General features: G+C 42.8%; 2 protein-coding genes across 2 annotated transcripts in view; both read right to left on the bottom strand.

Annotated features, from left to right (window-relative positions):
- Positions 1-9,526: 9,526 nt before the first annotated feature.
- LOC146062800 (uncharacterized) lies at positions 9,527-12,671 on the bottom strand. The gene is made up of 2 exons (XM_083174814.1): positions 10,514-12,671; positions 9,527-10,430 (listed from the first exon to the last, which is right to left on the bottom strand). The coding sequence occupies exons 1-2, from the start codon at positions 10,739-10,741 to the stop codon at positions 9,864-9,866; spliced, it is 795 nt and encodes a 264-aa protein (XP_083030940.1). The 5' UTR covers positions 10,742-12,671; the 3' UTR covers positions 9,527-9,863.
- Positions 12,672-13,295: 624 nt separating this feature from the next.
- The window catches only part of LOC146063042 (uncharacterized), a 70,897-nt gene continuing 58,969 nt past the window's right edge, over positions 13,296-25,223 (bottom strand). Inside the window, exons 16-20 of the mRNA XM_083175053.1 lie at positions 22,036-22,209; positions 19,850-19,991; positions 18,562-18,746; positions 17,320-17,461; positions 13,296-15,522 (exon numbers count right to left, since the gene is read on the bottom strand). Coding sequence (XP_083031179.1) covers positions 15,341-15,522; positions 17,320-17,461; positions 18,562-18,746; positions 19,850-19,991; positions 22,036-22,209 — 825 coding nt within the window. The 3' untranslated portion in view covers positions 13,296-15,340. The remainder of the gene's footprint in view (positions 15,523-17,319; positions 17,462-18,561; positions 18,747-19,849; positions 19,992-22,035; positions 22,210-25,223) is intronic.

Here is a 25,223-nt window from a genome sequence, read left to right as displayed (position 1 = left end):
GTTGATATTGATCATGATCAGTCGACGTAAGAGCAGGGGCAGCAACCAAGTACTGGTGCTGAGACTGTTGTCAATCATCTACTAAAGGTGATCCAGGGGGCAGAAAGTTTAAGAAATGGCACCTGAAACTAACATATTTCAAAATGCTAAAAAAGAGGTACAGATATTTCCTCTAGTATTGTTGCTGCAATGCATACCCACGGGCACAGGTAATGCCATGCCATACTTGGCTGCAATAGCCACACCCATGGGCATACAAAGCAATGTGACTAGATCATGATTGCAAGTATATGATACATGAGGACACATCTGTGTCAATTTTAAAACCAACAAATCATTCAACACAAAATAGGACACCCCCCCCCCCCCCCACTAAGGGGTATCCCATTAGCCATGCTTCTTATATTTGCACCAATTTTATTTAAATTTGTTTGGGGGATGAAAATGTTTCTATTTACATATGTAAACACTAAGGGTGACATTTAATAGGATGCGATTTTTAGTCACATTCCAAAGTCGCACCTTATCGCACTTTTCAAAATTGCTATTTTTTCCCGGAATACGCATATTTAATGGAATATGAAATCCGGGCAAAAAAAGTGCGATAATGTGCGATTTATAGTTATGAAAATGTGCGATTTTTAGTCATGAAGATGTGCGATTTTTAGTCTTGAAAATGTGCGAATTTGGGGAAATGTGCAATTTTGTGTTAAAAAAATGGAAAAAAAAGGCGCGAGGTCCTCCCTCCTGAGCCAGCCCCGGGCTTACATTCCAAAATGGCACCTTAGCACACTTTTCCCAGCACTATAGAGGCGGCTAGCGTTGTTGGCTCGATGCGTCTCCATGGAGCATAGCTCACCCCTGATTGGCTGAAAGCATCTCCATGTAGATGCATCGAGCCAACCACGCTAACAGCCTCTATAGCGCTGGGACAAATATGCGATTTGTATACTTTATAATGGGAAAACATCTAGATGCAAGTTCCTAAAAATCGCACCTTCAGAATGTGCGAATTTGCAGCAAAATGCGCGTTTTTGACGCTTTTCGCATCTCATTAAATATGCGATTTTTCTGAAAAACTTGCGATGTTGGACGAAAATATCGCCAAAAAAAAACAGTTTTTTCGTATCTCACTAAATGTCACCCTAAGGGGCTCATTTATTAAAAATCACACACAGCAAGGGTGCTCTCTCCTTTCATAAAACCCTCCACCCTTTAATGCCCTTTACGCTTTGTTCCTCAAACCTTAACCTGGAGTACTGCTGCCAACTGATTATAGTGGATGTGAATGTACTTGAGCATGGCGGTTAAGCACATTGTTAATGATTATTACACTGTTACCCAAACTTTGTTGGCAATCACCCAGGTGGCAGTAAGGTTTACAGTACATGTACAGTACAAGTATCTTCAGTACTACTGCAGTGACTATTCTCTTAATAGATTAAATACATTTTACAAAATGGTTTATTTGATGAATGACTTTTAATTTATACACTTTTGTATCTAGTAAAAACTAAATTTTGTTTTCCACCAAGGTGAATTTGAGAACCCAAATCTGGCAAACCAGCTCAAAATTGGTCATGACAAAGTGGTCATTTAAAGTGGAAATTTTGTGTGGAATGTGTATCTGAAAGTTTGCGCTGAGCAGCTACTGTTCGACACGGTTATCACCAACAACCCTAAATGATATGGAAAAAAAATGTTTTGAATGACAAAAACAATCAAAAGCGCTCCAATATTTTACAAGAATTATCTAAAAATATATAAGTGTTCAGTGAATGCAATTCAATGTGTACTAAAAAAAGAGAAGAGAGAACTATTTCCTTCTATACAGCCAAAGGAAGAAAGTCTCTTAAACTCTTTGGGCTGAAGTGGGAGAAAAGTGTGAAGGCGAATGGTCCAGTGATCATTCCAGAAACGATCCAGGCGATTGTGAAAGGAAAAAAAAGTCAATAGACATACAAAAATACTTGTTACAAAAAAAAAAATTACAAATAAAAGGTCCAAGATAAAATTACAAAAATAAAAAATGGCAAATGGAACCCAAACCCGTAGGCAACATGGCACAACAATAACACAATCACTGAACACTTTGGTATAAAGTCCGGACAGAGTGATAGGTGAAAAACGGGGTCCAACGTTACCTCCGTGGCTTGCCAGGTCCAAAATGCAGTCCCCTGAGTTGTCAACGCGTTTCGGCTCAGTAGGAGATATGGCTAATAAAGAAGTGGTCAATTAACCTTTACAATTGCGGCCCAGTATCCCCAATGCAGCTGATTATCGGTGAGCTGCCCCAGCGATACTGAAAGTTTATTTTCCCTAAAATATCAGAATTGCGGTCACATGACTTTCTTTGTTTAGCAGAAATACGGTCGTTAGGTCGACACAGTAAAGGACATACATTGGGTCGACATGGGTTAGGTTGACACCTGAAATAGGTCAACATGCTTAAGGTTGACATGGTTGAAATTTCGTTACAAGCATTAGGCCGACAGTCAAAAGGTCTACATGGGTTTTCTATTTTTTGGGGGGGGGGTTTTGAGCCGACATGTGCCGACAGGCAGTGTTTCATGCCCTACCATCCACTAGGGTGTGAAGGGAGAATAGCATAGTGTGCCAAGCGTAGCCATGCGAGGGGACACTGTTCACCGATACTGTGTCCATGTCGACTATGTCAACATTCGGGACAACAAAAGGTGAAAAACCCATGTCAACCTTTTGACTGTCGACCTAATGCTTGTGTTGACCTTACAACCATGTCATCCTTCAACATGTCAACCTATTTCAGGTGTCGACCTAACCCATGTCGACCTTCAGTGGCCCACCCAATGTATGTCGACCTTCAGTTGGTCGACACAATGACTCATACCATTTAGCAATGGTAGCTTCCAACTTAGAAGGACTCCACTTTGGGGCACTGTTCCAAAGAAGACATATAGGTCAAGAAGACCAGCCAGAAAACAACCCGCAAGGTAGGTGACATTCCATCAATAAAGGTTTGTGTTGGAATTGGGCTGAAAGGGTTCACTGGGACATAAAAGGGAAGGCAAGAGTGGGGGAGAAAGGCAGAAAAAACATAGCGGTTTAATGTAAGAGCTAGAAGACAGAGAGGGGCGAGAGAGAAGAGAGAGGGACAACAGGGGGAGATAAAGGAGGGAGAGAGAGAAGGAGGGGGGAGAGGGAGGGGAGAGAGAAATGTAAGGAGAGAGAAAGGGTGGAGTGTAGTACGAGAAAGCAGGAGAGTGGAGAGAGAGCAGAGAGAAGAAAAGCAGTAAGAGAAAGAAGGAGAGTGGAAAGCGAGAGAGTAGAAATAGAGAAGAAGACTGGAGAGAGAGGAGAGTGGAGTGAGGAGTGCAGAGAAAAAAGGAGAGCAGAGAGGAGAGCGAAGGGAGAGAAAGGGCTAGATGCACTAAGCTTCAATAAGTGATAAAATGGAGAGTGATAAACAACCAGCCAATCAGCTTCTACCTACTGTACCATGTCACAGACTGTGTTTTAAATATGTCAGGCAGGAACTGATTGGTTGTTTTTTTACCAGTATCCATTTTATCACTTTTTGAAGCTTAGTGCATCTAGCCCATAAAGAGAGAGCAGAGAAAAAGAAGGAGACAGAGATAGATGGAAAGGAGATTGGAGAGAGGAGATTAGAGAGAGAAGGAGAGAAGAACAGAGATAGAGGGAAGAAGAGTAAGATAGAGTGGAGAGGGAGAAAGGAGTGGAGAAAGAGTGAGAGTAGAGAGAAAGAGCAGAGCGGAGAGCAAGAGAGAGTGTGAAGAGAGAGAAGAGCAGAGAGGAGAGCGAGAAGAAAGAGTAGAGCAAAGAGGTGAGTGTTGAGAGAGAGCAAGAAGAAGAAGAAGAGGAGAGTGAAAAAGGAGAGTGTGGAGAGAGATAGAAGGACAACAGAAAGAGAGAGTAAAAGAAAGCAGGGAGAGAGAGAAAGAATGGATAGAGTGAGAGAAGATGGAGAGAGAGAGACAGAGAGAGAGAGAGAAGGAGAGCAGGGAGATACAGTGAAGGAGAATGGAGAGGAGGAGAATGAGAGAGAGGAGAGCAGAGAGAGCATGGAGAGGAGAGAGAGAGAGAAAGAAGGATGTGTGGAGAGAGAGAGAGTGAAAGAGCAGAGAGAGAGAAGGAAAGCAGAAAGTAGAGCATAGAGAGAGAGAGAGAAGGATAGTGGGGTGGAGAGCACGGAGAGAAAAGGTAGTAGTGAGACAGAAAGAGAGCAAATAGAGAGAAAAGTAGAGTAGAGAGAGAGAGATGGAGAGCAGAGAGGAGAGTGAAGAGAGACAACGATAGAATGAAAGGAGATTGGAGAAAGAGAGGAGAGCGAAAAGAGAGAAGGAGAGTAGAGTGGAGTGGAGATAGAGAGAAGGAGAGCAAGAGAGAGCTGAGAAGAAGAGGCGAGTGGAGAGAGAGAGAGAGAGAGGAGAGCAGAGCGGAGAGCAAGAGAGAGAGTTTGGAAAGAAAGGAGATGGAGGAGAGTGTAGAGAGAGAGAGAGAGGAGAGCGGAGAAATAGAGGAGAGAGGAAAAAAAGGACAATGTGGAGAGAGATACAAGGACAGCAGAAAGAGAGTGAAGGAAAGCAGAGAAAACATGAGCGAGAATGAGTGGATAGAGTGAAAGAGAAGGAGAGCAGAGAGTGAGAGAGAGGAGAGAGACTGAGAAAAGGAGAGTTTGGAGAGTCAAAAAGAGTGGTGAGAGCAGAGAGAGAGAAGGAGAGTAGAGAGGAGAGCAGAGAGGAGATTGGATAGAGAGTAGAGTGGAGAGAGTGAGAGAAAAGGAGAGTATTGAGAGAGTGAGAAGGAGAGTGGAGAGAGGAAGGAGAATGAGAGAGAGGAGAGGAAAGCAGAGATGAGAGGGGAGGGAGAGAGAGAGAGGAGAGGGTTAAGACCTCTACCCACACCCACAACACATGTATCAACATGTTGTAATGAACCCCCATACACCCCCTCCTTAAAGGTACCTAAGGCAGCTGCAGCACATCCTGTGATCAGGGCCAAGCTGCAATGGTTCCCGCAGTGGGAGCATCAGGGCCTGTGCTTCTGGGACAGCGCTGGAAGCCCTGGGCAGAACCAGAGTTGGAAGGAGTGCAGCGCAGCATTGGGTCCAGTGGATCGGCCAGGGACAGTGCGGGAAGCTCCGGGCAGCAGCAGGGATGGATTAAACGCCCGGCAGCAGAGGGTCCCTTGGAGGAAGTGCCAGGCAGCATAACGGATGGTGGAGTGAGTGCCGGGCAGCACCAGGATCATGGAGCCGGCCTGGAGGCAGGAGGACCCATTGTAAACACCTCCCCTCATTTATTTCTTGCGATTGTGACATCGAGCTCCGGCAGCAGCCTAAAGAGAGGAGGAGGCAGGTCCGGCCTGAGGCTACGGTGTGAGGCATAATGTGTAATGGGCATTATGGTGTGTGTGGCATAATGTGTAATGGGCGTTATGGTGTGTGTGGCATAATGTGTAATGGGCGCTATGGTGTGTGTGGCATAATGTGTAATGGGCGTTATGATGTGTGGCATAATATGTAATGGGCATTACAGTGTGCGGCATAATATGTAATGGTCATTTTGGTGTCTGGCATAATATGTAATGGGCATTATGATGTGTGGCAGAATAATTTCATGTTGTTCAATGCTAAGTAAATGCTTATTCGATGTATTTCTTTGTAATTACTGCTAAAAATGTTCATGCTGCTCAGACTTGATGACTCTCTAAATAAACAGAATAAAGATCATGAGCTGTAAATAAATGTTTAAATGTGACTGATATTTTTAGTTAAAGCTTGTTACTTATTTATTGCTGCTATTTAATTTTAAACAGAGTGTTACAGAAGAGAGAGATATCGCAAAGTTATAAGGTGCATACACACTGGACGTTTTTGCCCAGCGTGTATGAACAGCAATGATGATGATTTTCCCTGGGGTGGATGGCCTTCCGTAGCAGGAAGCTATGGAAAGCCGCCCACCCCACCAATTATCTGCTGGTATGGCCTGATCATTGAATGGTCATCCACAGCGGCGGCTTTTGAGTGAAAGCAGTGTGCATGGGCCTTTAGAAATAGATATAGAGAGATAAGTCCAGAGTTACTTCATAACGCCTACATGGGTAAAACAAGTCAGCACACAACATGTTAGTGCCTGCAAAATGTTGACACAATTAAAATGTTGAGATATAAAATGAAGACAGTAAGAATTTTATGGTTGAGGTTGGTGTCAGTGGGTGTGTACCCCAAATATGTCTGATAAATTGCAGTGGCTGTCTAGCACAGCTGATGTGTGATATATCTGCAGTTAATGTATCTGGTTGTGTGTACGGGTGGTTGCTAACTGCCCATACACTTGCTGTGTCCACTTGTTTGGAGTCACAGTTGACTGGCAAATTCGAATTCCTGCCCCGGTGGGGATCCTGACTGACACGTCTTCATTCGATCAGCAAACCTGTACATTTACCTTGTAAGAACGATTGGTCAGTGTGTCGTGGGTTTGCCAACATGTCGGTCAGGTACATACCCATATTTAGGCTTAAAATTGTGTGTGATCATTATTTGTCTGTTGGCGGTTTGGATGCCAACAGTCTGAACATGTTGACATTCTTTCTTTCTACATGGGGTACAGTCGCACTTGAAAGTCTGTCAAACCTTCATAATTTTCTATAATATTGCTAAAATTTGTCCTAAAACTTACATCAGATTTTCACACAAGTCTTAAAAGTAGATAAATAAAATTGAACCAAACTATTTTTTTTAAATAAAATTATTGAGGACAATGATCCAATATCACACATTTGTGAGCGGCAAAAGTATGTGAACCTTAAAGCTGTGTACACACAAAATGTTGCTGAGGAAAGTGAAATTAGTCAGGTATTTTCAATCAATGTGATGACAATTAGGTTTCTGATGTTCACAACACATGTTTATGGAAGTGTTTCATGCAATGAACAAAGTAGAATTCTGAGGACCTCAGAAGAAGAGCTGTTGATGCTCCTCAGGCTGGAAATTGTTACAAAACCATCCTAAAGGGCCGTACACACACATCTACTTCGAATCGATTTCGATTCGATGTTGATCCGGATTCGATTCCCCCCCCTCCACCACCTTTCGATTTTCCCTTCGATGTGGAATTCGATTTGCACTTGTGCAATCGATTCGATTTCGATTTCGTTCTACTTTCTATATCCCTTCGATCTGCAACCTTCTTTAAAAAAATAAATAAAAGGGTTAAGAAGGTGGGTGTGTCTTTTCCTTTAAAAGAAATGCACCTGTGCAAACAGCCTTTGCGGAGGATTAGTGCATGGTGCAGAGCAGTGTTGGACGTTTGTGCATTGGTTCCGCAGACAGCTGGAGTGCTGGTCTTACCTGTTTTGGTGTTTTGTAATACAGTTCTGCATTTGTTAACTGTAGTGCTCCTGGCTGCAAAATTGCCGACATGTTTCGCTACAAGGCCAAACTGTTATTTATTCAGGCATGTGCACTGTTGGATTTGGAAAGACTTGAGAGGCAAAAGAGAAAAAGTGTTCGCAGGTCCTGGGTGAAGAGGTGGCTGTTGCATAAGGGAAGATACTCTCATATGTCCTTGCTACATCAGTTGCAAGAGAATAATCCTGCGGATTATCGGAATTTTCTAAGAATGGATGATTCCATGTTTCAGGAACTACTGGCAATGGTGGGTCCATTGATTAGAAAACAGGACACTGTAATGCGACGCGCCATCTCCCCTGAGGAAAGACTTGTGTGTACCCTACGCTTTTTGGCAACTGGGAGGTCATTAAGGGACCTGCAATTTTCTGCACTAATATCACCGCAGGCACTGGGTATCATAATTCCTGAGACTTGCAAAGCTATTTTCAGAGTCCTACACCAGCAATATTTAAAGGTATTGTTTGTGTTATTTATCATATTTGTATAGTAATGCTGTTTTTTAGTGATTAGTTGTGTTTTTGGGCCTGTACCATGGTGATTGATCTTGTACTGTCTTGCTGCTCCTGGTATATTTTGTGAAATGTTGTTTATTATTTGTAATATGTCATGGTTTACTCGGTTACTTATCTCATTTATTCTTTGTATTTTGCTTGTCCAATATTTCATGTCTTATCAAGGTTTTTTTTTTTTTTACTTGTAGGGTCACCAATGTCTAAAATGACTTATGTCTGTCAAGGTTCTAGTGTTATGTCGTAATTTGGTTCAGACTCAAGTTTTTAATTTTCTCTCTTTCAATGTAGCTTCCGAATTCTGCGGAGGAGTGGCTTCGGATTGCTGAGGATTTTGATCTGCGTTGGAATTTTCCCAACTGTGGAGGGGCAATAGATGGGAAACATGTGCGCATTAAGGCGCCTTCTAGAAGTGGTTCTCTTTTTTTTAATTATAAAGGATATTTTAGTATAGTACTCCTAGCTATAGTAAATGCAAACTATGAGTTTATTTATGTTGATATAGGGAAAAATGGGCGTGCATCTGATGGGGGGTCCTTGAAGGATACTGACTTTTATGAGAAACTTCAAAGTCAACAGCTGCATTTACCTACGTCTGCTGAATGTAAAAATGACCTTAACTTTGTATTTGTGGCAGACGAGGCTTTTGCTCTTCACCCAAATATTATGAAGCCCTATCCTCAACGCAACCTCTCTCATGACAAGAGGATATACAATTATCGTCTTTCTAGGGCCAGAAGAATAGTGGAGAATGCATTTGGGATACTCACTAGCCGCTTCCGAATTTTCAATACTGCTATTGATTTGCGTATTGACAAAATTGATTGGGTAGTCTTGGCTTGTTGCGTGTTGCACAATTACCTGCGTAGAAAGCAAACCCACCTGAGGCCAACTCCATCAGCTCCAGTGGATGACTCCCCTGTTCTTTCGGAAGCAGACACACTGGCAAGTGTTGAAAGGCCACCACCTCACACCATGTCCACTGGATCCACAAGGGCAAAGGAAGTGCGAGAGAAATATCGAGAATACTTCAATGGCATAGGGGCAGTGCCTTGGCAGGAATCTATGACACAGTAGTCAATATTTATCAAGGTAGTAATGTTATGTTTAGCATGAGTTTAATTTTTTGTATGACTTGTGCCAATAATACACAAGTTATAATTTTGCCCTTTGTCAATTCATATAGGTTATAAATTTTATTTGTGCCAGTGGGGGTTTGTGTTCCTACATATCCGTGCCCACTGTTACCAGGTTGGGTTAATATATTGTTACGATTATAGGGTTGCAATGATATTTGTACCACATGCCAAACATATTTGATAAGGAATGTTTGTTTTAGCCAGGTACATCACTTCTACCATGTGTGAGGAGGGTACACCTTGTTTGGTTTAATGAAATAGAATACATTCATACCTTGACTCAATTTGTTTTGTAAAGAAAACCCATATGGCCTTGGAGTTTTGAAATTTTGTATGTGGCATAGACACTATATAATCCTGCCTGTAAATGTTGATGCACGCTATATAGTTACCACCACCATTGTTAACTGTGAATAAAAGTTTTATTTTTGGTTTATTCAACACTTCAAAATGCAGCCTGCATTTGTGCTCGATATCAGCAGCAAAGGTCTGGTGTATGGACTATGTTAACAAAACTACAAAAAGAAATCGGCCATAATGGATGCATTGGGAAGAATATTGCAAACAAATAACAAAGGATGACAACATTGTGTGTTTAGCCTACAATACTACAAAACATATAGTCATCTCTATGGTGTTGGACCACAAAAAACAACAAAACAGCAAACAATCAGGAGCCTGCACAAATAAGGACAATGTACCAACACTGTGGTATAGATGACCATGATGTTTACGGAGGATAACAACAAAGAGGTACCTCCCAACATTTCTTTTCACAATACTTATTAACCAGGAAAGCGCTTATAATTGGATATAACGGTAAGGTTCCACCACAGACCCCACCGAGGAGGTAGACTCAGATTGCATTGGGCTGGCTGGGGGGTTGGGTTGGGTATGTGCAGTGGTCTGAATGTGTCCAGGGGCAAAGTAGTACGACTGATGATGGGGATTTTCGCCTTGGTAATGAAAAGGTTGGTGCTGTGGGTAGGTGTGAGGGGGATATGATTGGGGAGGTGGCCTGGTGGATGTTGCTATGTAGGAAGCTGGGGATAGTGTGTCCAAAATCCCACAGCTGGCAGCCTCATTCACCAGCCTCCTAAAGTGGTTCTGCTGATCTCCCTTCATTTTTCTCATCTCCCCTGCAATATATGTTCCAAATGTTTCTTCGAAATCTGGGGGTTTCCGCAGAACCTCAGCAGCATGTGAAAAGAAATGTTGGGAGGTGCAAGGGACTGAAGACGCCTGTCTGCTTCGTCTCTGCCTTGGTAGAGTACGTCGCTGAGATGGCTCTGGCAGCTCTTCACCTGCTTCCAAAATGTCTGGCTCCTGCGATGCTGGTGGTTCACTTTCTAGATCCAGAGTAGATTCCTGTAAATTCACAACAGTCAAATGCTTAAAACTGCCACATATTAACAGACACTAACAACACAAGTGAAAGTTAAAACAATTACCAGCTCGGAGCTCTCAAGCAGCTCCTCCGAAGCATCCACAGAAACGGCAACTTGTGCTGCAGCAGCAGCTGCAGAGCTACTTAGGGACTTCCTCTTGGCTTGTTGCTCCACCGTAAACATCAATAAATCATAGTACCACAGCGTTGGTACATATATTTCATCTGTGCCGGCTCCTGAATGCTTGGAATCAATTTGTTTTTTGTGCTCCTTGGCAAATACCGATTTCATATTGGCTATCTTCTTCTTGACAAAGTCTACATTGGCATCGCTCTTTATTTGTTTGCAATATTCTGCCAATGATTCATATGCCCGATTTCTTTTGGTTTTGTTAACATAGTCTTTATGTTTAAGTTTCCACAAGCATTCCTCCTCACGATATCTGTCTATGAAACCGGTCCAAAACTCTATCTTGTCGTCAGTAGTCTGTAGGAGAAGACATTGTCACACAAAAACAATCAATTAATGGCCAAATACCATACCAAGTACATTAATACAATAGCACACAAATAGTGTAATTGTCTATGAAAGGATTCTCACACCACCAACTGTACATTGCACATTTGCCACACACAAACACACACACACACACACACACACACACACACACACACACACACACACACACACACACACAACCACTGGTCACACTTGATTTATGGCCCATTAAACAAAGCATGACCACACTACCTTAGATAGCCCCCTATATGGCACACTGCAACAATACAACTTAACATGTGAAGTGGCTTGCAGGAAAAATAGATGACCACAAACAAAGTGCAATGTTGTGTGTATGTGTAAACATGAGCTCCATTGTATTTCTTATTTGAGAACGGTGGAAGAAGGAGATGGCAGTACTACTTTATACTTGCAGATGGCAATGCAATAATGCAAGGAGGAAACAAGGAAAATATCATGTCGCAATGTACAACCCCTTCACACAAATAACTACTGCTTAATATCAACTACAAAAAGCACATTTGCATTTACATTCATAATATATCTATAAAATAGCCCCCAAAAATAAAATAACAAAACTCCCTTCAACAATAACAAGATTCTACCAGACATGGCATTGATGAAGGAAACAGCACATCTACATGTATATAGTTTTATACATAGAAGCGTGGAAGGAGCAGTTAATAACACTGCACCAAGACCAAATACAAACAAATACCAGCAACTTAGAGGAAAGTAGCAAATAACAACACCCTTCCCCATAAAAAAAACGCATCACCATTCCCCTGTGCACACAATGCACAGCAATCTGAACACTGCTGCCAGGTGGATGCCAGGCAAATATGTACATTCCCAGTGTCCATTGTCGCCAGCATCAAACACTCACAATAACCACAGATGGAAACACCAGTGACACCATCACAGGCCCCGCACACACACTAGCCCTTTAAAGCCTGATTTGCGCACACATATTAAGTGCAGGCCCCTTCAGTTAAACCCACATACACATAGCGCCCTCACACACATCGGGCCCCTGCCTCCCTTGCCATTGGTGGTGTGGTAGTGGCAGCAGTACCAAGTACTTACCATTTTTCTGCTTCGCAGCACGCTGAGGTGTGTTTGCTCCACTGCTCGAGGGTAGTGAGAAACCAAAATGGTAGGCAGGGGAGTGGCTGCATGACTCATATCTAATGCTCAATCGAATCCGAAGCGATTTCAAATCGAAAACAACAAAAACACATTCGATTTACTAGATCCCTTTTGAGATTTCCTTGTCTGCAAAGAGGATTTTTTTGGTCGATTTGGCGAAAACGGGAGCGCGCATCGAATCGAATTTATATCGAAAGGAACAACAAACCGAAATGATTTCTTACAGGATTCGATCTGATTTTGCTCCTATAAGCAAAATCGCATCGAAAATGGCCAAAAATCCAAACGTCTGTACGGCCCTTAAGAGAGTCTGGACTCCACCAATCAACAGTCAGAAAGATTGTGTACAAACTTAGGCAATTCCAACCATTATTACTCTTCTCAGGAGTGGTCAACCAACAAAGATCATGCCCAGAGCAAGGTGTCTAATAGTTTACATAGTTACATAGTAGTTAATGCTGATTAAAGAATATGTACATCCACCAAGTTCAACCTTTGGTTAGAGCTAACAGCGGAAAAATCGCTCGATGGTGTGGACCACCAAATGATTTCTCTCCCGTTTGGGTGCATGTGAGCGGATGTGTATGCGACCGCATCTGCTCGCTTGCTAGGGAGCGGATTCGGCCAGTGAAGGGGGGGGGGGGGGCAGACGTTGAGCGGGGTGGCATTTACCTGCTGGCTAGGCTGAGATTGCACGCAGCTTAGACAACAGGTCTGAATCAGGCCTTGGTTCCATCAGATTCTCCAGAATCCAAGCCGCTCATCTCTAAAAATATAATAATTTTCTGAAATGAAGGATTTAACTGAGAATTTTTTTCCAAAAATGTCCTACAATTCAGCAAATAGAATCACATGGTCCCATTTTTTGGGCCTCCTGTTCTGCAGGTGCTCAACTCAAATATTTATTGGGAGAAACATGGTCTGACTACATAATATTGCTATTGTAGATGTAACAAATTAGCATTTCATTTTTTTTAGCTGTTACCCTCGCAAAAACACCAGGTGCCGCACCAAAAGGGGAGACTATACCCCTTACCCAGGGCTCTTAGAGGCTTGACCACACATTGTTGTGTGGGCTGTACACAACTCATGTCTTTAAAGTCCAATAGGTCCTCGTACACTTCATATACAGCAAGCCACACTGATTAAAAAAAACCACACATTCTCAGTACATAGATACAGTATATAGACGTCAGTCTTTATCAACACAGATTCTGCGCACACCTTGATCAGGATCAACATCATTTATATTTATATTCATTTTTTGTTAGTTTTTTATATTTAATTTTTATTATATTTTATTCATATTTAATTAGTTACATTTTTTATTTTATTATATTCATTATATTTATTTATTTATTTTACCTATATTTATTTTTATATTTATATACAGTTATATTTATTGCAAAAAAAAATACAGCAGTTAAAATGACCTTTTCATAGAAGCAGGAACACCCCTGTGTGCCCTAATGTTGCAATCATTATTACACATACTGTAGCCTTAGGAAAAATTTGGGAAGGCATCATACACTAATACGGTATCTCCCTACACATGATGTCACTGATGACATGGAATAGGGTCCAATCAAAATGTACGACAATTATGATGTTGACATTGCTGAAATGTCAAAATGCAACAAGACCACATCTGCAAAATGTCAACAGTTTGCCTGGAACCAGGGGGTTAGGGTTAGTCTACGAGAAGGGAGGGCTAAGGTTAGGATGTGGAAGGGTAGAGTTAGGATTAGGCTACTCTAAGCTGTGAGAGGGGAGGGGTAGGGTTGGGCTATGTTAGGGGAGGGTCAGAATTGGGGTTAGGCTCTGAAAGGGGAGGGTTAGATTATAAGAAGGGAGGGTTAGGATATTGGAGGGGAGAGTTAGGCTAGGCTATGGGTGGGAAGGGTAAGGCTACAAGAAGGGGGGCACTAGGGTTAGGCAGTGGCAGCAGAGATATACAGTTAGAGAGACCAGTGGTGTAAAAGTAGCTCTGCAGACTCCACGGTGGCTTGGAGTCGTTTGTTAAATTTGGGTGCCGGGGACCTGCAGGGGCTATTGCTGCTCCACTAACGGGACTGCCGCCATCATTGGGTCTGTTACTGCTCCACTGTCGAGACCGGCAGATAATAATCCTGTCTGCGGTCCCAGCGCTCCTCCTTTTACCATTATAAATGCCCCTCACAAAATAGCTGCTCCCTCACAGCAGACAGTTATGGAGAATAGTAGAGGAGGCGGCGGCGGCCTCCTTTTGCATCTTTAATAACTGTCTGTTGTGAGGCAGAGGCCATTTTGCAAGGGACATTTTTTCATTGTATCAGGAGGAACCCGCGGGACAGCAGGAAGGTAGATCTGCTGGTCCCAGCGGGTCGGCAGCAGAGCAGCAACAACAGATCGATGACATCGGTCCCATTAGTAGTGGGAAGGTGAGGGGGGGGGGGGGTATTGAACTTTTTTGGGAGGGGGGTTAGAGTTAAACTATGAGGGAAGAGGGTTATCAGGGCCTGATTAACCAATAGGCTGAATAGGCTGCAGGCTGGAATGCTGGGTCCTGGGGGGTGCAGTGCCGGTACAATAGATTGAGCTGGGATGGGAGCACTTCCTAGTGCCACAAGGTCTCGTAAAATCACCCCCAGGAGCTTTGGGAGCAGCAGTGCCTGCTGGGATTGGCACGTTACCAAGGTAGGGATGCCGGGAAGAGGATATCCTGTGAGAGCTGTGGCTGGCTCCGTTGCCGTGACTGTGATTGAAGTCCTCATAAGCTGACAACTTCATCTTGAAGACCGCTCGTGTTGCCGTACCCACCAAAACAGATAAGTCACCACCAGGAATGCTTTGTAGACATTCTAATCATGTCAATATTATTACTATGTCACCATGATGAAGGTCGATGTGATCAGTGTCCACATCCCAAGGATAACCATTTAACAATTCTCATTCCATCTAAATACCTTTAGCCCCACAGAATACAACATTACTAATATTAGTACTGTTTGTAGTAATAAAACTTTCAAATGTTTTCAAGTTAATTTGACATGCATTATATACTGAAGGTAATGGGATGTAATTTTCATTGAGATTGATGGATTTATTATGAAACCATTGATGTCATAGTGACGGATTAAAGTGTCAGTGATCAGTGATGTCATTGTACTGTAACTTTATCTCTGATATCATGGAAATTTGAATTTCTCTTAGTGTTTGGTGCGTCTACTGTATAAATAGATCTTAAAAGCGAGGCACTGCGCATAGCATCTGCTTCTTTGGTACTTTTGTAAATCCATCTCCAGGGGTCAGATCAACATCACTAACACCAGGGGCTCTGCAGAATGTGAATTTCTGTAACAGGCTGGCAAAGAAGATGAAAAGCTCCATCCTTGCGAGATTCTCTCCAGCGCAGACTCTGCGGCCTAAAACAGAGAAGACAAAGAGTAATATATATATATATATTTAATAAGGGTGATTACGCAAAAACTATAGGATGAATTTGGATGGTGTTTTTGATATTGGATAGCTTAGTGATGTTGAAAGATACTGAGAAGCATTATATATCTATGCATATAAATACATAGAGATATAAATAGATATACAAGATCAAAATTATTTTGCATTAAAATCTGACTACAGGTCGAGTATCCCGTATCCGAATATCCGTTATCCGAATTATTCCGAAATACGGACATTCCAGAAAGTGAAAAAAATTTTTTTTTTTGCTAAAAACTCACTGGGGACATTTGTAACAGCATCACTGGGGACATGATATGTAACTGGCACTATATATGTGCAAGACAATGATTGCTTGGCATTCAAATTCAGTGCTGAGATAGTACACACATTTTGTTTCACGTTTTGAAACCTTGTTTTTTGAACAATTAAAATATAGTTGTGTGTATTTTATGTGGTAATAAAATATATTTGTGTGTATATTATGTGTTTATACAGCATAAATGCAAGATACTTCAAAATACATCATTGAAATATTAAAATATTCCAAAATACGGAATAATCCGTTATCCAAAATTCTCTTGGTCCCGAGCATTTTGGATAAGGGATACTCAACCTGTATATATCAATCACTAATCAGGCAGGTTATCTTGACTCATAAAGTTTTTGTTTACATGTCATTCCAGTAGATGGCGCACCAATAACGATATTGAGCATGCACACTAGATTTTTTTTAAAAGATATCGCTCAGAGGGGCCTTACTGAGCAATATCATTTAAAAAACCGTCTTGTGAGAAATCTGGAAAAAATATAGGCAGCCACCATTTAAAATGCTGCAGTACAATTTTTATAGATAGTCTTGAAATTCCATCCATATACAGTATATAGTGGGATGATTAGAGTATATGACTCATCAGTAATGCATTAGTGTTCTGTTACTATCACTTAAGCTGGGTACACACTTGAGCAATATCGTTTTGACTTTAAGGATGATTTCCTTTGAGCCCAGAACTAGCCAAATTGAGCGTACACATTGCAATCTTGATGATATATTGTATAGTCTGGTCACAACCCTGATGACATTGCATGCGACCATGGTAGCGCGCTTATTGAGCATAGACACTGTGTAGGCTTTATGATCTGACCAATCTGCCCGATCAGGCGACATATTACTCAGTGTGTATCCAGCTTTACAGTGCAGTGCAAAGGCTATCATACTGCCTCATGCCTTAGTACTGCTAATTTAGTCATCTGTCCATTATATCAGCAAACCAATAAACTGCACTGCTAGTACTATAGTAACAGTAATATAACACATCACAAAGGCTGGACATACAGTACTGTACTGTCATTATTATAGAAACAGTAATATAACACATCACAAAGGCCGGGCATACAGTACTGTGCAGTCATTATTATAGTAACAGTAATATAACACATCACATAGGCCAGACATACAGTACTGTGCAGTCATCATTATAGTAAAAGTAATATAACACATCACAAAGGCTGGGCATACAGTACTGTGCAGTCATTATTATATTAACAGTAATATAACACATCACACAGGCTGGGCATGCAGTACTGTGCAGTCATTATTATATTAACAGTAATATAACACATCACACAGGCTGGGCATGCAGTACTGTGCAGTCATTATTATAGGAACAGTAATATAACACATCACAAAGGCTGGGCATACAGTACTGTGCAGTCATTATTATAGTAAGAGTCATATAACACATCACAAAGGCCGGGCATACCTGCAGAGAACGGCATAAATGCATCTTTTTTGATAAAATTCCCTTTGGCATCAAGAAAATTATTCGGGTAAAACTCATTTGGTTTCTCGAATTGCGTCTTGTCCTTCAGTACAGATGTGAGTAATGGGACTATACAGGTTCCCTAGGATGAGAAACACATGCATAAAGCTTGGACAGTGGGATATCAGCCAGTAACTATCCTGACAGTTTTAAATTGCTAGCTGGACTTATAGTCACATGAAAGATATTATTATATAGCATTAATATAGCCACACCATATTACACAGCACTATACAGAGACTGATAATCAGTCACATCAGTCCCTACTCCATTGGTGCTTACAGCCTATATTACCTACCACCTAAACATACACACAGGGTCAGCAAGTAGTAGCAGATTGTGTAACCAGTACATTTTTCTGTTCTAAGAGGCAGCCATGGTAACTGGAGAAACCCTGACACATATGGGATAATATACAAAATATATACAGATAGTGCCCTGATGGAAATTAATCAAAAAAAAAAAAAACCTAGTACTCTGGAGAGACGGAACTCCCTAGGTGCAAAACCTCTAACTGCCTACCAGGTGTAGAAAGAGCACCACATTCAATAATAGATCTGAGATGAGTAGGGCTTCCTTGCTGCAATCATGGTTTTGATTACCGCAAGAGAAAAAACCTTGGCTCTCAGGATTTCCACCTCAAGAACCAAGCTGTTAAAGCCAATCGTGACAGATTTGGGTATAGACATGGACCCTGTGACAACAGGTCTTGTTGCAAGGGCAGTCGCCAAGAAGGTTCCACTGACATGTTTAGAACGTTAATTCATTTGATTAATAAATTATTAATAGATTTAGTTATTTATCTAAGTAGGTTAAAATATTACAAAGCAAATAAAGAAAGAAATATCTGACAATTTAGCATTTTCTTTTCTACTGTATTTCTGGTTATTTAAGAATTTTTTTTTCTGGAGCAAATTTTCCCCCCAAAATTGATTTTTTTTTTATTGTATATCAGGAAATTTCCCGTTAAATAAATTGCCTAAATGATTCAATTATTTTGCATTGAAATAAGATTTCCCATTAGCAATAATGTAAAACATATTGGAAATGAAAGTTGTCCTCTCATTATGATCTATTATAGTGTATGATTTGTATAACAACAATTTTGACATAAAAGGCTGTAACAATAAATCATTGCAGATGATACCAATATTAACGTTACAGAGCATATAAAATACTCACTTTTGGAATAAAATATCCCTTAAAGGTCACATCTCTAGATGTTTCGCGAGGGACACCACTAGGGAGAATGTCCGAGAACCTCTGGACCTCATGTATGACTGCATTGGTGAAAGGCATCTGCCCCCGGTGGCTGTACAATGGTTGTGCGGATCCAACGACTCTGGCAATCTCTTCTTGGACCTTTTCTAATTAGCATAAGTTATAAACAGACGTGTGTGAATTATATATTGATATTGTCATAACCAATGATCACTGGAATGTGCGTGGTGATAGTTTTTGCAGGTCTTTAGAAAAAAACGTCTCCCAAATCCCAAGGGAAGAATGATTTTTGGGGTTGGAGTAGTTTTCCACTGGCTAAATATGAGTGGGGTATTGTGAGCCTGAGTGCTTGGTCGGTTTGGTGACTGCATTTATTTGAACCTTTAGTATGATTAACAACGGTACGATAGAAACAGAAACTGTAAGAACTTGTAATGTGGTCTGTACAGTGGCCCTTATTCTGATTGAGTCGGACTGTTCCGTGTGCGGTCGTATGGCCGATGTTTGGTATTTGCGCATGTGCAGAGGCGTATCTGCGCATGTGCGAACGCATCGCACGTCCGAACACGGAGTGAGGTCCGGGCAGAAAATCATCGTACGGAACCATCCGAGCAGGGGGTGGAGAGGGGCGTGAAGGGCTGTTTGGCCCCATTACCATATGCAAACGCCCCGAGTTTCAAAGGCGTTCCCATGAAAACGCTGGGTGTATGCATGGTAATGCGGCTGTGATGCATGTGGGGGGGGCGGACAACTGACAAAGCCGGATGTCAGCTGCCGCCCATATCCCTGCTTTCATACGGAAAACTGTCCGAGTGGTCTGGAGCACTCGGAGCTGTCTGACCGCTCGGTCCATCATTCGATGGTCGGCGACCATCGGAGGATGGGGGAGGTTCCCACAGATGGAGGAGGTGTTCACATGAAACATCCACTCGCGGTCTGTACGCTCGGCGTCTTACCGCATTCGGGCGGTGTGAGCGATCCGTATGGTAGGCGAGGCTAAGAACACTCGGTTCCTGTTCGAAATACGCATCCGTCCGAATTAACTAGAATAAGGGCCAGTATGTGAAACATGACAGGATTTTGGAGTACTGCAAAAGTGTGTCTTTACTCTCTGAATGCATAAATAACATGGCTACCAGGGCAACTCTGAGGCAAGGAGAGGCATGATTCAACATCAGCACTGTTGGGGTATTGGTTAGCATTACTGCCTTAAAGCATATCATTAACTGTGAATAAAGTATTGCTGTACCTTGGATTTTGGGATATTTTACCATTAGCACAAGAGCCCATAATAGGGTAGTTGATGTTGTCTCCATTCCTGCAGCAAACAGACTTCTCACCAGTCTTGTTAGATTTTCATTGTGGAAATATATCTGTGAGTTCTCTGCCTCCTGCAGAATACAGTCATAGTACAGGGTGAGATCTCAGATGTGTTTTCGTTACACATACCCTCGCACGTTAAATAGGGGAATCATCGGTGGTGGGGGGAAAAGCGCTCAGGCGGCTGGGAGGCAGCGTCTCTGATGCTTAGGGGGTTATTCTAGTTCACCCTTTCTGACAAATTCCTTCTTAGATGCACAAAACCATGTGCGCTGCAGGTGAGGCAGATGTTACTTGTGCAGAGAGAATTAGATTTGGGTGGGGTTTTACTTCAAAGTGAGATCTGTATTGCAGTGTAAAAATAAAGCAGCCAGTATTTACCTGCACAGAAACAAAATAACTCACCCAAATCTAATTCTCTCTGCACATGTTACATCTGCCCCCCTGCAGTGCACATGGTTTTGTCCATCTTAGAAGGATTTTGTCAGAAAGAGTGAAGTAGAATAAGGCCCATAGTAAGCTGCGATCCTTACCATGCCAACCAGAATGACCACTTAGACCTAATGTGGAGCCCTAGGAAAGACAACACTTATTATCCGTTTACTGCTAATTAGCGGCCAAATTTTCAATATGGCTGCTTAGTAAATTAGGAATCACCATTCTTTTTGTAAATACAAATACGAATGTGCCATATATACAAATAGGCATTGCCGTATTATAAGGATAGTAAATCCGGAAAATATAAATTTGTAAAAAATAGGTGTATTTCTGTATAAGAATACTGTACACCTATTTTTTACGATTAGACCTTAGTAAATTTCCCACATTATGTAAATATATTAAACTGCCTAATGGACAAGCTTAAATAGCCAATGCAATATTGTCCAATAGGCAGTTTAATATACTGTATTGACACCAATTTTCTCACGACCCATTAATGATTGTGGATCAGTGATCCCATGTTATATGCTTTAAATAGCACACTTAGATAATATCAATATTACATTGATAACTGCACTGAAATTGCTGGTTTTATGTTAGAGAGGTGCATTTTTATGCACACAGAAGTTAGTATATCATATCAATATCTACATATAGATATAAATTTAGCACATTGCACCACCACCAATATATCATACATACAGTGTATTGTCAGGGTTATATACCGACAGTTGTAAATACTCTAGTTTCCCACTGGGTCAATGCCTTGTACCCTTTCAGTGTTTTTAATGTGGTTGCAGATTATAGCACTGCATCACCGCCTATATATTGTGCAGCCGATATTTCCGCTGCAACAGTGTTATAAGCTATCGCAAGGTATAATATTAGCAGATAAGTATTTCCCACGGGTGTGATATATTTCCCAGACAGTCGGGATTCCGACAGTCATTAGTCAGACGTCAGAATCCCGACTGCACAGCGTAGGGAGTGCAATGAAGCCCCTTGCGGGCTCGCTGCGCTCGCCACGCTGCGCTCGCCACGCTGCGCTCGCTCGCCACCTATTTTAATCTCCCTCGTGGGGGTCGTGGACCCCCACGAGGGAGCAGTCGGGATTCCGACGTCGGAGGAATGACTGTCGGAGCTGCTGCTAAATAATATGACAGTCTGCGCGCTACTCACTATCTCAATCTGTGCGCTTTATATTGCTTGGGTCCTGCTATTGTCAGACACCCGGAGGAACATTGATTATTCAATATCATATTAAACCCCACATACACATCTTATTGGAACAATTAAAACATTAAATATTGCGGTCACAAGGTCCATAACGCCAACGTGCGTTTCACCTAATCAGCTTTTTCAAGGCGAACTCGATTGTCCCGCCTGAAGGAAATTTAAAGAAGGAGCTAGCATGCAAGGGGAGTCGTGCAAGAACACATCCCCTCGCATGTAGCCGAAGGGGCGATAAATCATATGGTGGTCGCTCACCATAGAATTATTTTGCCACACCTGTGTTCCCTGGGGAACGCCTAGATTTTTCATGGAGATTTCCTTGGAATGCTGGGCATTCCAATGATGCCGCCCCCTGCCCATCACCCTCCCTCCCCTACCCATGGAAAGGCCTCGGTGAGTGTTAGCAGACCCACAACATCGGTCATTGGGGTGTGACCCTACCTCTTTCTGTCGAACGAGGAACACATCAATGAAACTTCTCTGATCGTTCTCATCTAAGTCCTTTAGATGCTTCACAAATGTCCTTCTTAGAAATCCCAGGAGCTCACCCACATTATTTTTGATAGTTTTGTGACTGCCGGGGAGGAATCCCAGGAACGGAAAAGAATTATATATCTGTAACAACGAAACGCAGACAAATAAAGTAACTTATGATATTACACAATATATTAGAATACCTTTGTGGCTTCCATTTCTATATACACAAAGATCACATGTATGTGCCAGATTAGTCCCATGTGACCCGGAATACACCCTGCAGCTCAGTACACTGGTGCAAAATGGGGATAGTTGGGCGATACGGTATGTATCAAATCTTGGAGAGAAATAAAGAGGAGAAGGTAACAACCAACCTGCAGCAATGTTACAGGCTGTGTCTGAAATATGACAGTAGTTCAAAGCAGATTGGTTGGTACTTTATCATTCTACTTTATCTCTCCCCAAGCGATTATCTATTATAATGTTCAATGGTGAGTTTTTCCAGCAGCGAACGGGGTGTGCGATGGGTTCTCCCGTCGCACCCTCGTTCGCGAACATCTTCATGCATGCCATTGAGCAAGAGTGCTTTCTACAATCTTCATATGCCGACTACATTATATTTTACGTTCGCTACATAGACGACGTGCTCGTTTTTTGGACTGGCTCACAGGATTCATTTGTTCAAATGATGTTGGACATTAATGCTCGGGACTGCCCCATCAAATTTACATATCATCTCAGCCAGACATCAATTCAGTACCTGGACGTTTGCATCACCATCCTGGATGGCATGCTCATCACATCTATCTACTCCAAACCCACCGACCGCAATACCCTCTTGAGTGCCGGGAGTCATCACCCCAGGGCACTCAAGAGAGGTTTGCCTTACTCACAGCTCCTCAGGGTGAAGAGGATCACTAACGATCAAAATCGTCTTGCGGGTGATTTAGATGCTATGACAAAAAAATTTGAAGATAGGGGTTACTCCTCCTCTGCCCTGGCCAAAGCCAGAGTGAAGGTTGATAACATCCCTCGTAGCGATCTCCTAAAGAAATCCAACAAGCAGACTAATCTGATCGATCGCATCGGTTGGGTCCGTGATTATAACCATGCTGATACTGCCATCACTAAACTGTCCAGACAACTGTGGCCTGTCATTCAGAGTGACAAGGACCTTAAAAAATTGAAAAACTCCTCTTTGATGTCTTGTTATAAACGAGGTCGCAACCTCAGAGATTGGGTGGTCAATACCGACGTAGCAAAATGACACAGCTCCAACGTACAGATGAAACCTGGTGGGTGCTACCGATGTGTTGGTTGCACCACCTGCAGCGGTTTGACTAACACCAGAGTTTTTTATCACCCTCATTTGGGATACCCCATACCCATTAAACATCCTGTATCCTGCATGTCCACCCACGTAGTCTACCTCATTACATGCCCGTGTGGCATGGGCTACGTGGGTAAAACCATCAGAATGTTTCGCGAGCGCATTGCTATCCATCGCTCTGCGATCAAATCGGCGCTTAACAACAAAGAGAACGATCAGCCTGTAGCTAGGCACTTTGTCAGTGCCAATCACTCACTGGCATGCCTCATATACGTGATTATTGACCATGTACCATTTGACATTAGGGGCGGAGATAGGGGCAAAAAGCTACTCCAGCTAGAGACATACTGGATCTTCAAATTGGACACTATGAGACCTAAGGGTCTAAATGAACAGTTGACCTTTAATATGTTCTCATAGCATCCCTTGCAGTCTTTATACCGCGTGTCTCTATGTACTTGTGTCTGCATTTATGTTGTTTTTTCACTGGTTTCTTTTGTTTATGTTTTGTCATTACAGTGCCCCCATTGGCTGGCGGCTCCGGCGTGCTGGTTGCTGAGCAACACAGAAGCTCCGGGGAGACGCCGACGTCATGACGCCGCAACGCTGGGTGAGAGGTCAGGCGGCACCCGGAAGCGGCGTGTAATCAGCGTGAACCCACCGCCGCACCGCTCGCTATGGGAGTGACGCTTCCACGGTATAAAGGTATGTTTGTATTACTGCTCATTGTTGGATATTTGGTCTCAGATAAAGGAGTGACATCCGAAACGTCGACCAGACGCCCCCTTGTGTGGTGTCTTCTTTTGAGCTCAAACCCGCTTGAGTGCAGTGTCTCCCACCCCCGTCTATATATAAAAGAAAAACGATAAAAATTGCTAGCATATTGCTCCAATATGAGGAAGAGAATGCAACAGTTCGATGCACCAGAATGCAAATGGTTACCAGACTGATGGATGATAAAGGTGACAGTATAGAGGAAATTTCTCTATGATGCAGATGGATGTAATGTCAAAGTCCCAGAAGAATACCCAGTGGAGGCTCTTTATTAGCACAGAAATGTCAGTAAGCAGTCTTGATGGTACAAATATACCTGGCTTTGTGCTGCATGCAGATCTAAGATGAAAAACTGGTCTGTAGTGACAGAGTGAGGCAGTCTGGTATTTCCAAAGGTGCAAGAAGGGGCAAAGGCAGGTAAGGGCTCAACGGGATTCAACGTGATCAGGAGCTGGAAAAGTTCCTGATGAAGATGTGTGAGCTTAGTACATCAGCTCCTACAGATGGAGCGCCTCTCAGCCAGTGCTGGGAATCTCCAGATTCCCTTAGCTGGCGATTGCCATCGGAGAGGCGCTTCATCTGATGGAGCCACGCGAGCATCTCACACGAACACGCATCCCCGTCAGTACGGCAGCAGGGAGCACTTTTCCTGCCCGTCTCCGCTTCAGTGAGACAGGCAGGGTTAGGGGGGACCTGGGGGCAGCTGCTGGGGCATTGGGGGAGCTGCAGCTGGCGGCAGAGGGCTACATCAGAACAGGGCGCGCAAACATCTCGTACATGTGCGCCCCCTTTCGGCAGCTGGCGGTTGGCGATTTCATCGCCAGGAGCAGCTCTGACGGGACCGGCTCCATCTGTAGGTGCTCTATCTAGTAAACCTAAAAACCTGATATCACTGAGGCCCTTATTCTGATCGGTGCGGATTTCTCCGCATGCGTACGTCCCGCCGATGGTGATCGTCTGCGCATGTGCAGAGGTCACTCTGCGCATGTGCAGGCGATTTCGCCGCACGTATTCTTGACACGCCGCACAGGGGGCGTAGAGGGGCGTG

Source organism: Crinia signifera, chromosome 3, assembly GCF_055691185.1.
Source record: "Crinia signifera chromosome 3, ASM5569118v1, whole genome shotgun sequence".
NCBI classification, from domain to species: domain Eukaryota; kingdom Metazoa; phylum Chordata; class Amphibia; order Anura; family Myobatrachidae; genus Crinia; species Crinia signifera.
The sequence above is the reverse complement of the archived record's forward strand: the minus strand, read 5'-3'. Positions and strand labels throughout refer to the sequence as shown.

Bases quoted from the DNA above. Each gene is read 5' to 3' on its own strand.
- LOC146062800 (XM_083174814.1), bottom strand. From the start codon at position 10,741: ATGAAATCGGTATTTGCCAAGGAGCACAAAAAACAAATTGATTCCAAG. The intron at 10,431-10,513 runs GTAATTGTTTTA...GTGAATTTACAG, and splicing joins TGCTTGAGAGCTCCGAGCTG to GAATCTACTCTGGATCTAGA.